General features: G+C 42.9%; 1 protein-coding gene across 1 annotated transcript; it reads right to left on the bottom strand.

Annotated features, from left to right (window-relative positions):
* Positions 1-841: 841 nt before the first annotated feature.
* On the bottom strand, positions 842-7997 carry LOC137294898 (uncharacterized). Its single transcript, XM_067826066.1, has 9 exons — positions 7577-7997; positions 6265-6352; positions 5687-5874; positions 4278-4405; positions 3972-4153; positions 3397-3495; positions 3148-3293; positions 1833-2830; positions 842-1222 (listed from the first exon to the last, which is right to left on the bottom strand). Exons 1-9 carry the CDS (start codon positions 7710-7712, stop codon positions 1016-1018), a joined length of 2172 nt encoding a protein of 723 aa, XP_067682167.1. The 5' UTR covers positions 7713-7997; the 3' UTR covers positions 842-1015.
* Positions 7998-14018: the final 6021 nt, after the last annotated feature.

A 14018-nucleotide genomic window follows, 5' to 3' on the forward strand; every position in this document is an offset into this window, starting at 1 on the left:
GTATAACTGATTCAAACATGACATCATCGTTCAAGTACAGTAGTACCATCGCTTCACAAATTTCCAAAACATGCTAATCGAGTAAGTGTTTGGTAGAACCACGCAGGGGCTATAAAAGCCACTTGCTCTGAGTAAAATGTCAGTATCTGGTGTGACCACCATGAGCATCCATAACAGCTTGGCAGCGGTGACTCACAGAAGAAAGGAGACGCCGAATGTGGTCTTGGAGGATGTTTTGATACCCTTTCTGGAGTATTGTGTGTACATGTTTTTCTTGTAGTGTCTGAGGTGGCGGATTGCTCTGGCGCAAGCATCGATAATGACTAATCCATAGATGTTTAATGGGGGACAAATCGTATGATCGAGAAGGCCACGGTAACACCTGCACATTGCTATGCTGAAGGAAGTCCTGTCAAACACCTGCAACGTGAGGCCAAGCATTGTCATGCTCCAAAGATCATGATCATGACACCAAAGATATGTGGTGTTTGAACGAAGATGTCTCACCCGGATGTGGCGATCCTGAGCGTCAGTGATATGTCTGGGTCGACCTGACCTGGGTCACTAAAACTCCCAGTATTGTTGTATCGGATCCATGGGTTTGAGGTGGTCTGTGTGGATACGTTGAAGTGCTTTGCCACCTATGTTCTGATGCCCGTTTACAAAACGGCACTTGGCGTTGTGTCGTTGAGTTTCTGTCAGTCTTTTCATTTTGTAGTCGTCAAAGCAATGCGTGTGGAGAACCATACATATGGCTTTTTAAAGCCTTCAGTCACAGACTTCAGCTCAAGATGCACATGCATTTCACGTGCGTTTGAGCGATTGACTACAGACATGAGTGTAACGTTACATTTTTATTGAACGTTTCTTTTTTTCAATCGTTTTGTCTTCGGCAACCATTTCCCCACATGTTTGGATTGAGCATTAATTGGTTTTTGTCAAATATTTTATTAAACTTCAATTATTTTGTTCAAGTTTATTTTTGTAGCAGTATAGATTGGTAAAGATAGCATCGTCAAACCCCAGCACGCAGTCGACCAGAGAGTGGCCTGACGTCACTCAGACACACTGTGTCTGTGCCCATGTGATGTCTCTTTCTGGACAACATGAAACGTCTAACATGCTGGTGCAGAGCTGGATTAATGGGGGTGTTGACGGGATAGCGACATGGACGTCGGTGGACAAAGACGGACCCTCCCGGGATAGGCACATATTGGGGACGCTGAAATGATAAATAAAACCAAATTCACATAAAATCAAGATGTTGTGAACTGAATCTGTGTTCTAGTGTGTCTGAACCTAATTTACACCCTCAACATTATTAGACGATGTTTTTTAAAGATTCGGATCCCTGTGGTTTACTGAGTGACAATATCGCTCCGATGGTTTTCCCGGTCCTAACTCGACTTTTAAGGACGCTATACAGCTGGAGTGGTGTGGAGTGTGGCGTTAAACATTTACGAACTTGCTCACAAGAGTATAAAACGTACAATGTATATTTCACACGACTGATTTGAGTATGTATTTCACTCACTTTCTTGTTTTTCACAATCGCACATGTAGAAGTATCGTAACAATGATTCCACTTATTTGTTACACATTTTTTGCGTTAGTATAAAGTTTTTGTTCAAGTCTTTTGAGAAAACAATATGCGACTTGCCAGGATTTGGGAAATGTTGGAATAGATCGTTTAGGCAAGAAATGGTCATCCTACTTGTAGCATTTGAAATCACTTTGTTTCTGATATGTATTTAATATGCATATTTATCTATATTCGGGCTGGGACTTGCAAACCTAACACACGGGAACATATATTCCAAGTGTTCACCTACCTCAATTTGAAATCTCCTGAGTTCTGAAATATGATTCCTATCTTTTGACACTGAATGTGTTCCTTGATCACAGAATGACTTGATCCTGTTCTCGAGAACACAGAGATTTGAGTCACTCGTTTCCCAGTCGAAGTATTCCTTGTCATTCACATCATCACAAACCTCTGGCCTCTTATTCTCATTCTTCTTCCTCGTGCACGAACATATGATCCTGGACCTTTCCTCCTTCTTGTCCTTCTGCAACTGTTCCATCTCCTCAAATATCCCAACAATCAGATCATGGTTTGGAGTTTCCTCCCTTTGGGATGCCTGCCCAAATTCATATTCCAAGTCGCATCTTGTAACCGTCACCGAACCCGTGGCGGTCAAAGGTCTGAAAGACTGAGAACTCTTTCCCGCTGACTGAGTAAGCGCAGACGACAGAGGCCTCAAATCCCCATCATCTCTCAGAGCAACATTTGTTGTTGATATAGGTCTGTAACCTAAGAGTTCAATCTCAGCTTCGATGTTGTTCCTTAACTTATCCAAACTTCGTGGCATCCTAGGTGGTTTCCCGCGTTGGTCATTTGACTTCCGAAATCGGGCTGCATTAGCGACAATCTTTTTAGCTTTCTCTGCCGACCGCTGCTTGTAGTACATAGCATCAGGCAATACTGGCTGGATAAGCGGACCCTTATCCTTGAGGAACATGTCGATGAGATGTATAAGCTCCTTGCTCCGGTGGTCAGCTCTCCTGAGGTAGAGTTCAGGATGAGGAATCATGTCCTTGAGGACACTCTGCAGCTTCTTGAGGAGCGGTATCTGTGCCCCGGTTGTGGTACAGAGTCGGCCACACACCTTCCGATATGCCTCCGCCTTCAGCGTCTCTGCCGTGTGTGGGTTCTTCTTCTGAACCAGACGCTCATAATTCTTGCTGTTGAGGATGAAGACCTTCGTGTCCTCTGTGGAGATGAGCGTCCCAATGTTCGTCTCTAGATCCAGACCCATTTCTATATCCCCTGAAACACAGAAACGAGTGATTTATTGATTTGCCAGTTGAATATGTTTTGTTTGTTATTTAATACCCGCAACATTCTAGCTACACGATAGCTAGCTACACTAATATAATCGACTCTGGATGAGACTATGCAGTGATTGACACTATGAACGTCGATCAAATGAGGACGGTGAAACGCAGAAAACAAGTCTGCGAATCTGACCACCCAATCCCGAAACAAACTAACGCCCGTGGTTAGCTGAAGATCAGTTTGTTCCCGTACCTTCACGACTGGGCTGGCAAACTAAGGATCTGGGATAACAACAAAAGCCATCCTACCAACAATCTCGTTTTCTTCGACGCAGCACAAGTTAACATATCTTGACATGACCCGTCTCTCCGCAGCCGCGTATCCCTCCTTCCGTCTTACCCGAATTTGGTCTGATGTCACACTTTCTTTATTCACAGAACCGTCTGCATTTACACTGCAAGAAATCCATGAAAACGAATTCACACGGAACTGTCTATTTGTGTATTTACCGATTTTACGAATATGACACCCGTGTAATAAATAGTTGTAATACCCACGTCTTGTACTGTTTGTATATCGCTGCGTTCTGGGGTCTCATGATCTTCGTGTATTGCGTCACGTGCTTTGACGGCTCCAGAACTAGTTTGGCCTGACCGCTGCAGAGAAAAAGAATTTTGATTGGGGAAAGTCTTATGTGTCTTGTATCGACTGCATTATCACGTTAGCAATGATATGATACTGTCGTAGACCACTGGAAGAGTGTCCCTGAATGGCTGTGACGGAGATGTGTCTCTTACCTCAGAATGAAGATCAGACCAGTGGAGGGGTTCCCCTGGGTGGCTATGACGGAGATGTGTCTCTTACCTCAGAATGAAGATCAGACCGGTGGAGGGGTTCCCCTGGGTGGCTATGACGGAGATGTGCCTCTTACCTCAGAATGAAGATCAGACCAGTGGAGGGGTTCCCCTGGGTGGCTATGACGGAGATGTGTCTCTTACCTCAGAATGAAGATCAGACCGGTGGAGGGGTTCCCCTGGGTGGCTATGACGGAGATGTGTCTCTTACCTCAGAATGAAGATCAGACCGGTGGAGGGGTTCCCCTGGGTGGCTATGACGGAGATGTGTCTCTTACCTCAGAATGAAGATCAGACCAGTGGAGGGGTTCCCCTGGGTGGCTATGACTGATCCGTAAGGATGTGTCTCCTTTCTAAGACTCATCTCACAGAGTCTCTTAAGTCTGGGCGACCAATGGGAGAAGAGTGGACACGTGTTCACGAACAACCTCCGCTCCCGATACTCCTCCTCCTGCTTCGCCTGTCGAACAGAGTGAGTGAGTGAGTGAGTGAGTGAGTGACAGACATCGCAAGTAGCAATCGTTCGATGATCTGTGCACTGATGCAGTTCATGTGCGTGTACAGAAACACAGGTTGTAACTGACCTTGATCGATCTGTTGAAGAGGTCCCTGGAGATGACGAGGAGGTCAGTCTCATAGTCAGTGATGATGGTGGCGTTACGGACAGCATCCTCGCTAATCAGGGCAATCTCACCAAAACTCTTACCCGCATCTGTACCATTGAAAACATTATACACAATTTTAAAGTGGCATCTGCTATGTGTTGTTTTTCTTTATTTGATCAGGAATGTAGCGGTAATGTCACGACGAGCTGTAAATAGCTGAGTATAATTAACAAATTTGAACAACTCTAAATGTAATATTGTCAACAATAGCCATTTAAATAATTGTCTTGTAACTGTTCTTGAAATTAAAATAAAAACGTGTGTTTCCATACATATGACGAGAGCAGGGTGCCCTGGTACAAAGCAGCCTTAGCGCTAAGGGGACCGTAACTACCATACCTTAACACAGACTTAATGTAGTCATAGCGCTAAGGTGACCCTAACTATCATACCTTAACACAAACTTAAGGTAGTCTTAGCGCTAAGGCGGCCGTAACTACCATACCTTAACATAAAGTTAAGGTAGTCTTAGTGCTACGGTGGCCGTCACTACCATACCTTAACACAGACTTAAGGTAGCCTTAGCGCTAAGGTGACCGTAACTACCATACCTTAACACAGACTTAAGGTAGTCTTAGCGCTACGGTGACCGTCACTACCATACCTTAACACAGACTTACGGTAGTCTTAGCGCTACGGTGGCCGTAACTACCATACCTTAACACAGACTTACGGTAGTCTTAGCGCTACGGTGACCGTCACTACCATACCTTAACACAGACTTACGGTAGTCTTAGCGTTAAGGTGACCATATCTACCATACGTTTCCATAGACATAAGGTAGACTTGGCGCTAGGGTGACCGTAACTGCCATAACCTAACATAGACTTAAGGTAGTCTTAGCGCCAAAGTTGTCTTGTACAACAAACCTCAAAATCTCTGAAGCCTAATCTAATAGGTCCAGTCCTTATTTTTTTTACGCAACTCTTACGTACCTGTTCATCATACAGACAGATTATAACGTTTCCGTAGCAGATTTGGTTATCAATGAGATTCCAACCGGTATGTTACAACTTTTGTTACAGAATAAGCAAAAACTATGAATGTCCCACATTCACCCATTACTAGTTTGAACTCAGAAATGATTTGCAGGCATACACTATATTCTCCCATACAGAAAAAACAGACATCAGTTTGCCATCAAACGGTTTAAGATAGAAGGTCATAGTCCAGCGGAAACGGTTTTAATGGGTGGTCATCGCCCGGCACATTTACCTATACCCTTTTGGTCTGTGAGGCAATATTGTCGGATGTTATCTGAAAATATTCTGTATTAGGACCATAATGACCTACACATAAGTACCACTTCAGGAAATGTTGTGACGTACCAAAATGCATGATGAACTTCCCATATCTCGTCCTGTCTAAAGGTTTCCTTCGCTTTCCCTGAGTGCCGAGGATGTCATCCATGCCGATATCATCGTTCTTGGCGGAGCTAGAGGTATAGGGATCATCGTCGTCAGCTCTGATGGTGTCGATGTAGACGGAGGTACGTCCGGACAACATAATGAAGAAGCTGTGGACGAGAGTCACGTTTTGACATGCAGTGCTGACAGATGTACCTCATCCTGTATCAACTCCATCTGCTCCCAGACTCAAACTTGATATGTTTCATGTTTCAAATGCCGACAATAAAGGAACCAGGAGTGAGTTTATTTTTTGGAATGTTCTAGCAATATCACGGCGGGGAACATCACAAATGGGCTTCACACATTGTACCCATGTGGGCAATCGAACCCGGATCTTGGGGTGACTCTTTAACCGTTGGGCTACCCCCTACTGCCTCAGGAACCAGGAGTCGTAGGAGTGATTATAAACTGTGTCGCTGCATTTATGATAGCAGAACGAAACGCCAACCCCATATCACCTCACCCCCGTTATGTGTGTATTATGAGCCTGGTCTTACCAGTCCCCCTTGTCGCCCTGTCGGATGAGGATGTCGTCCTTGGTGGAGTGGCGGTAGCTGCAGTTCCTGATGACGTCCTTCAGCACGTCTGGAAACATACATGAAACCACACTCATTAAAAAGTACATCAGTAAACAAATGTCGTTTAACGTCCAATTCGGTAAATAAGTATACTGAGGGGGAAAATAAGGAATCACACGAAAGCACAAGTTTTCCCCTATTTTTTCATGTTTCTTCACAAGTTTTATATCGCAAAGTTAGTGAAAAAATAAAGGAACACCTCTCCTTTCATGCCATCCTATATTTTTTCCCTCAGTATATTTATTTGCTGTTTAAAGTCGCATTCGATATTGTTCCACTTATATTGCAGCTGATTTTACACTATAACAGACTGATCCGCTGTTGATAAAACGTGTAGCCTCCCCAGCCGTTGGGGTGCAACTATAAAATTAACAAGTGTAACTAGGTAGGGTAGTCTAGTGGTTAACCATCCACTCGAAGACTCCGGCTCGACTCCTCAGGTACGGTGTGTGAAGCCCATTTGTGGTGTCCCCTGACGTGATATTGCCGTAGTTATGTACCATAGTCATGTACCGTAGTCGTGTACCATAGTCATGGACAGTAGTCACGTACCATAGTTGTGTACTGTAGTCATGTACCGTTGTCATGTTACCATAGTCATGTACCGTAGTCATGTATCATAGTCGTGACCATAGTCGTGTACTGTAGTCATGTACCGTTGTCATGTCACCATAGTCATGTACCGTAGTCATGTACCATAGTCGTGACCATAGTCGTGTACTGTAGTCATGTACCGTTGTCATGTTACCATAGTCATGTACCATAGTCATGTACCGTAGTTATGTACCATAGTCATGTACCATAGTCATGTACCGTAGTCATGTACCATAGTCATGTACCATAGTCATGTACCGTAGTCATGTACCGTAGTCATGTACCGTTGTCATGTACCGTAGTCATGTACCGTAGTCGTGTTACCGTAGTCATGTACCGTAGTCGCTCTTACAAGTACAACGAAAAATCCACCCACGTCACCCCGTGTAGCCGACCAATCTTCATTAGTCGGTCCTTACGGTGAACATTGGGTCCTGAGGTCATTTTCCGCCTCGGAGTCCCCAGACGGAATTGTAATCAGAACGCGTGGGTTAAAGGGAATGGATACTAACTTGGAACATTCTCTAACTTAATTGTTATATTATTTTCACAATATTCTGTATATTATTGCAAATCATAATTGTGACATTTCTGAGTTTTAAAATTAGGATTCTCCCTGAAGGGAAATATATCATACCTGTATCAAGTCCTTGCAGAAGCTCGCTTTTTTTCCGTAACCATGGCAACACCATATCTATGTCCCTCTCTCCTCTCTGCTGGCATTCCTTGCTGATTAATGTCACAACTCGCTCCTGTAGTTTGACGAAAGGCATTTTAGATCTACGTCCACTCAATGACAATTTCTTCTAACTAGTTGCGTACAGGACTTTCCCTCGCGTTACAGGATAATGTGATGACGTGTTGTTTCTGTCATCTCCGTGAAAACCCAAAGGCTGAACGTTAACTACACATGTTTACGTCTTTGATGGTCTAACTAGTTAAATACAGACCGAAGATCTGACAGACTCATGCTGTATGCCGGACGTGCGTAACGAACATTTCCAGGCGGGACAGACAGGGGCCTATGACGTCTCCTTGCTTGCGACAATATTGCAAATATTAGCATACGAAAGGATTTGCCTATTGTATTGGTAGCAAGGGTGCCAGATTGTTTTTCATCAAATTTCACCTTTATACAAGGGAAGCAAATTGATCTGCCCTCACCATTAGTTAACCACAACAGTGTCAAGGAAACATACGGGACCTGAGTAACTTGTTTTAATAGTGACACCGTTTCGGTACATAAACTGCCTTGCATAATTCAGTAGTTTTCACCAATCGTGTCTTTAAAAGAAGTAATCCTTTCCTTAATGTGTTTTTATTGTAGGACGGACCTCTTTCCTCTGTTTAGAAGTTAACCTACGATGAAATTACCACAACTAACTGTAGGTGAAAATTTGGAGAATCCCTGAATTGTGGTGGAGCCATGAGAGAAGAGGATGCCTAGGTCCGAGGTGCCGAAATCAGCTGTGAAGAGTTGGCTCGACTTGAACATTTGATCAGGGGTTCAAATCCCAGATTCCCACGATTCTAGTTGTGTTGTTTGTCAGCGCCAGACGTTTCAATTTGTGACATCCCACTATACGTACGAGTATAGTGGCTGTTGTACCAGGTGTGCTGTATCAAGAGCATCCTCGCTTATCCACGGAGTTATATTTAAACACCCTTGATCCAGGCTTTGATACCGTGACACAACACTTCGTATAGAGAGACGACCAATCATGTTTCAGAAATATGTGAGATTTTTGTTGCAGGCAAAGATTTGCAGGTTTTCTCTAAAACTTCGAGGAAAGGACGCGGCACCGACTTCAACAGTTATAATAATGACAATTTTTCTAATGTTTTGAAGAAACATACAAATACATATTCAAAATGCCTTCTCACATTCACCAAGTGATTGAGTGAGTTAAAATGTCACCACACACTGACATTGTTTCAACCATATATGGATAAACGACACAAATGTTGGCAATGTCAAAACTGACATGTCACTCCTGTGAAATATATACGACAGCCCTAGAAGGGTTAACCACTCTGCCATCCTGTCAGTCGAAACGTCTAGCCATTATGTGTTAAGTTTAGTGTAGCTACACTATATAATACACTTGTATTGATGTTGTATTATCCAAGAGTATTCGCCATGACCATGTTTATTCTCATAGGTTACAGCCGGACTTTCTCCAGCCTTTAGCCATTGTAGCATTCCGTGTGACCTAGGGTCAAAGCAAGTGTCTCCCGCTAGAGTGGAGACCTTTTCAACGTTGTAATGAAATCGTGATAATGAACTATAGACGCAAGCCGTGTGTGTCTTACTGACAGGTAGCCTCACAATATGGTATTGTGTGAACCACTCGAGCTTTCTGAATGTTCACTCTTAAAGGTATCACGTTAATGAGGTGCACTGTTGTTTATAATAGGTGTATACTAGTAGATGTCAACAGGAGATATCTCTCAAATCTGATGTTATAGATGTTGCCGTGAGAAATATATGTTATTAGGAGATCATAGACTAGCTCGCTTTTGAAACCATCTTAAGAACGTCAGCGCATACAAAGGCTTTAGCGCGCTGTTCTTTTGTATCGTATGATAAGGTCTATATCGTTCATGATATATTAATAATATAGACACGCTTTCGTACCTGGGCGTATTGGTCTAGACTGTCTCTTACGCTATCAGTTAATCTATGCTAACCATCTGATCGAATATACTTGTTCTGATCGAACGTACATATACAGTGGGAACATAGTTCAATCCCATTACAATGATAAATCTATCTCTACCTATGAAATACTTTAAACATCAACTATATTTTTAAAGAATGAGAATAGATCAACTTACCGAAATGGTTCCATGTAGAAGTTTTGGTAACACTGGCTTCATGCTGTCCTGTGCGACCCGCCAGTGAACGCTTTACGACTATATCAATAAGTATAATTAATTTCTAATGTAATATCGTAATGTTCAGTCTTGGGGTGCAACTACGCAGTGCCCATTGTTGCGCAGCCGGGGATTTGTGTCCGTCAAGGTCTCATTCAAGAATTGACCGCACTGCAACTATCGCTAATGTTTGATCGAAATCCGTCATTTACGCTTAATGTTAAGCGTTCCAGAGCATGTAGGTTAGCAAATACCATTAGACCACTACTTGACGAGGGTTGTAAAGAATTGGTGTCGTGTTCATTAACAAGATTCGACACCCGACATTAGTTTTATAGAAAATGGCTATTTCTTGTATACCAAAGTACTTTTATACGGTAGCGAGTCAGTGTTTTCACATTGCAAGATTCAAGTTATAATGGCGAGGGACACCAACAAAGGGCATTAGGGATGATACCAGTATAAGGGTACGAGCCGGGAGTTCGTCGTGAGGAGCAAACACTATAACCGCTAGACAAGCAATAGATACTTTAACCTCTTTAGTGGCATTTATAGATACAGTGGAAACTCTCAAAACCAGCATCTGTCCAATCCGTTAGGTTGTCAACACCAGCATAAATTCTCAGTCCCATCAATGGCTTGTACATTTATTATCAGCTCTACAATCCAGCACTTTGTCTAATCCGGATTATTTTTTCAGTCCCAGTGAGTGCCGGTTTAGACAGCTTTCACTGTAGTTGTGATGACAGGTGAAAGCATAATCTCACGAGTCTTATCATTATGTGAACATTATAAGACGTGTAGTGCTATACTGATTTCATGGTATCCGTGTAATATTGTAATACGTTACAGATTGAACGTTTATGACGCATTTGTCACTTGGAATATCATGAGCTGTTATCATAACATACTATTTTTGTCTCTAGAAGCACACAGGTGAAGCAATCGCACGAGCCGTAAGTCGCTGTGCAGAGTAGCGTGCCTTAGGCGTTCCAGAATCCTACATCTGTGATGGTGGTCTGTGATTCCTGGCCCTGATTATTGTTTGACACCATGCCCATGCTCGTGGTAAACGAGGCAGTGGGTAGCCTATTGGTCAAAGCGTTCTTTCGACACGCTGAATGCCCTGGTTCGGATCCCCAAATGGGTACAATGAGTGAAGTCCATTTCTGGTGTGTCCCGCAGTGATATTGCTGGAACGTTGATGAAAGAGGCGTAAAATTAAACTCACTCACTTACTCGTGGTAACCCTCCGAGACTTACACTAATTCGTGCTTTACTACCGCATCAATCTGAGACCTGTACATGTGACATAGACAACTGCACTAGTCACAGAAGCGTAAAACCAGATTATCTCACAGTCTAGTAGTTCCGTTTGCCATCAACGGTTAACATGGCTTAATCACCATTAAACCAATAACCCATGCTTTTCAGCTTCAAAGTCATATTTATTATATATAGATGCAATCTAAGGGTAGTACTATTTCAATAAAAAATTGTCTGGCAAGTCTAGAACGATCGATGGCAGAGTAATGAATAATCCCCTGCGACACTTTTATGCACAGGTGCCAAACAGACTTTGATGTCTGTGAGAAGAACAATCGATATATGTCTTAGGTCCACAGCGGATGCTTTCACAAAAATAATATTTCTCATAAATATGCATGTAAGGCTGTACAGCAAAAACCACTCAGGGAACATTATACTGGAAATAGCTATATCCGCAGACACCCCGCATGGATGGGGACAGGCTACGCTTGGCATGTGCACAAGAGTCAAGGGATGGGTGGGTTTAAGCGTAACTGTGTGTAGATGTGTGTGTTAGAAGTAGTCCGTTGGTGTGTCAGAGTGTGAATGAATTTCCCTACTCTTCCCGGGTACCCATTATGATTAATATCTTCTTCAGCTCGCAGGCACATTTCAAGCCGATATTTTCGTGTAATCCCGATAGGTTGCAAAACTTTATTTTTAGATATTTTGGGGTCTTGCCCAACCTTTTCAGAAACAATCATGAGTAAACCCGCGTTTTGTTGAAAATAGTAGTGACTGGTTGGGAGGCTGTAATGTCGAGTTTATCAATAGTGTAACCATGTATTACATTTAAAAGAAGTGACTATAACATGTCTAAAACTTCAAAGACAGTAGAACCTATTTATCATAACACACACACACACACACACACACACACACACACACACACACACACATTTCATTTCATATCTCATCACTGCCCCAAATGAGTGAGAGTTGTTTTACTCCGCAGACCAAGTAAAACCAATGAGGCGGTGAGTTTTCATTAGCACCACTCCTTCCAAACCAGTGAGCGACAATATGACCAAATACATCTACAGGCACAATGGTACATAATTAGGCATGTCCCACCTGTTGGTCATCTACAATGGGGTTTTAGTCATGGCGTACACATGTTCTTGGTACATGGTTACTTGGGTACATCTGTACAGAGTTACATGGTTACTGGGGTGCGGGGCTGCGATGAGGGCAGGGATGTGTATGTGTGAGTGTCAGTCCTGTGGTTAGAGTGTTAGTTCGTCACGCAGAAGACCCGGGTTCGATTTCCTGCATGGGTACGAAGTGTTAAGCACACTTCTGGTACCCCCCGCAGTGCTTTTGCTGGAATATTGCTAAAAGCGGCGTAAAACCATACCCACACATTCATTATATGCAGGGGATATGATGGATCGATGAACTTGAAGCTCACATTTTCCCTTCCTTAAAATGAGCAACTTCCTACACATTTCTGTGGCTATCGATATCTTCACTCTAAGCGGTATGAAGCATGGCCTATAAAGATTGGAAAATCCATATATGTAAGAAACCGTTCTTATTACAGCAACTCTCGGTCATTAGCCTATTGAAAGTTTTACCTTTAAACCTCTCTCAAAATGAAATTGAAAGCAGATATTCAAATTCTCTATGAGCTGTTCCGGACTCCAGTTGTGAACTATAATTGTCTTACAGACTGTTTTCCTTTGAACTATGAGACAATAATTCATATCTTTCCTTAGATATGTTTATGATTTTATGAATTTAAACAGTCTGGCATTTAGATATGTGTGTTAACCCGTGTCAGAGCTGGAGGCTATAGAAATTTAACATGGCATACTACAGAGGTACTGCCATGAGAGCCTCGTGTTCAGTCTTTCTGCTGAGTCAAGTGCAATCATGCATTATGGAATAGACCGCCTACGTTGTCAAGTGGACCGAGTGTTTGCTCGAAGAGAGGAGAGTCCGTGGTTCGATCCACAGCCTCGTCATACCAATAAACGTTAAAGGGAAGGGTGGCACTTGTTGTTACCCCGCCTGGAGGGTTGTATATATGTTAACTGCAGCGTGGTTTCTTAGTGAGAAAACACTATAAATATGGCCTAATGCAAGCAGATGTGCCCTGTAAATGGAACAATTATGAACGCGTTACATCTTACCTTTAATTATAGATGTTGTGGGTTGTATCAGTAGTTTCATTAGTCGAAACCTTTGACGAGGTTGTGTCAGTCAACCGTGAACCACAAACAAGCAAGGGAGATGTTTCCCAGTAGGACAACTGGGCCCTTATTCTCGAAACGTTCGTAGCCCTAAGAATTCTTAACTTTGATCGTAGCCAATGTGTTAAGAATGGGCATAAGAAGTTCGTAGGGCTACGAACGTTTCGAGAATAGCTTGCCTGTTTTATAAGTTCGGCGAGCATCAGGGTTTCACGTGAAGTGCCAACCACGAAGCCTTACTGTACCCCTGATGACGTTTTGGGAAACACATGACAACAGTTTTCAGTCAGTCAGTGGTTACTGCTACTTCCCAAGGCCAGTAGCAGACATTATCCTTGTCGTCTTTCTGACATCTCACTGTTCACAATGACCGACTATCACTTACTACTGTACCAATATGTTTACGTAATGCAATACGTATCATCGATGGTGAAGAAGACTTCGAGGCCTCCATGTAAGAGTTTAGAAGTTCATTACGTTGTAGTCGTATAAATGAAATATGACCTTGATACCAGTGTTGGCTGAACCCACTAACGGTGAATGTATGTATACTGGGTTCCATGTGTTAAGGATAACACTTGCATCTGTTTAGCGCATGTCTGGGGTCATCAAAGTGACATTAAACTGCTATACTGCTCCTCACAAATGCGTCGGATTATGTGATTGTGGATGATCGACAGCTCACCACGCATCACATAA

This window comes from Haliotis asinina, chromosome 8 (assembly GCF_037392515.1).
Source record: "Haliotis asinina isolate JCU_RB_2024 chromosome 8, JCU_Hal_asi_v2, whole genome shotgun sequence".
Lineage (NCBI taxonomy): Eukaryota > Metazoa > Mollusca > Gastropoda > Lepetellida > Haliotidae > Haliotis > Haliotis asinina.

Coding starts and splice junctions, on each gene's coding strand:
- LOC137294898 (XM_067826066.1), bottom strand. CDS start 7,712: ATGCCTTTCGTCAAACTACAGGAGCGAGTTGTGACATTAATCAGCAAG. Junction 6,353..7,576: donor TCTGCAAGGACTTGATACAG/GTATGATATATT, acceptor GTATGTTTCCAG/ACGTGCTGAAGGACGTCATC. Junction 3,496..3,971: donor GGTCTGATCTTCATTCTGAG/GTAAGAGACACA, acceptor TTTTCTCTGCAG/CGGTCAGGCCAAACTAGTTC.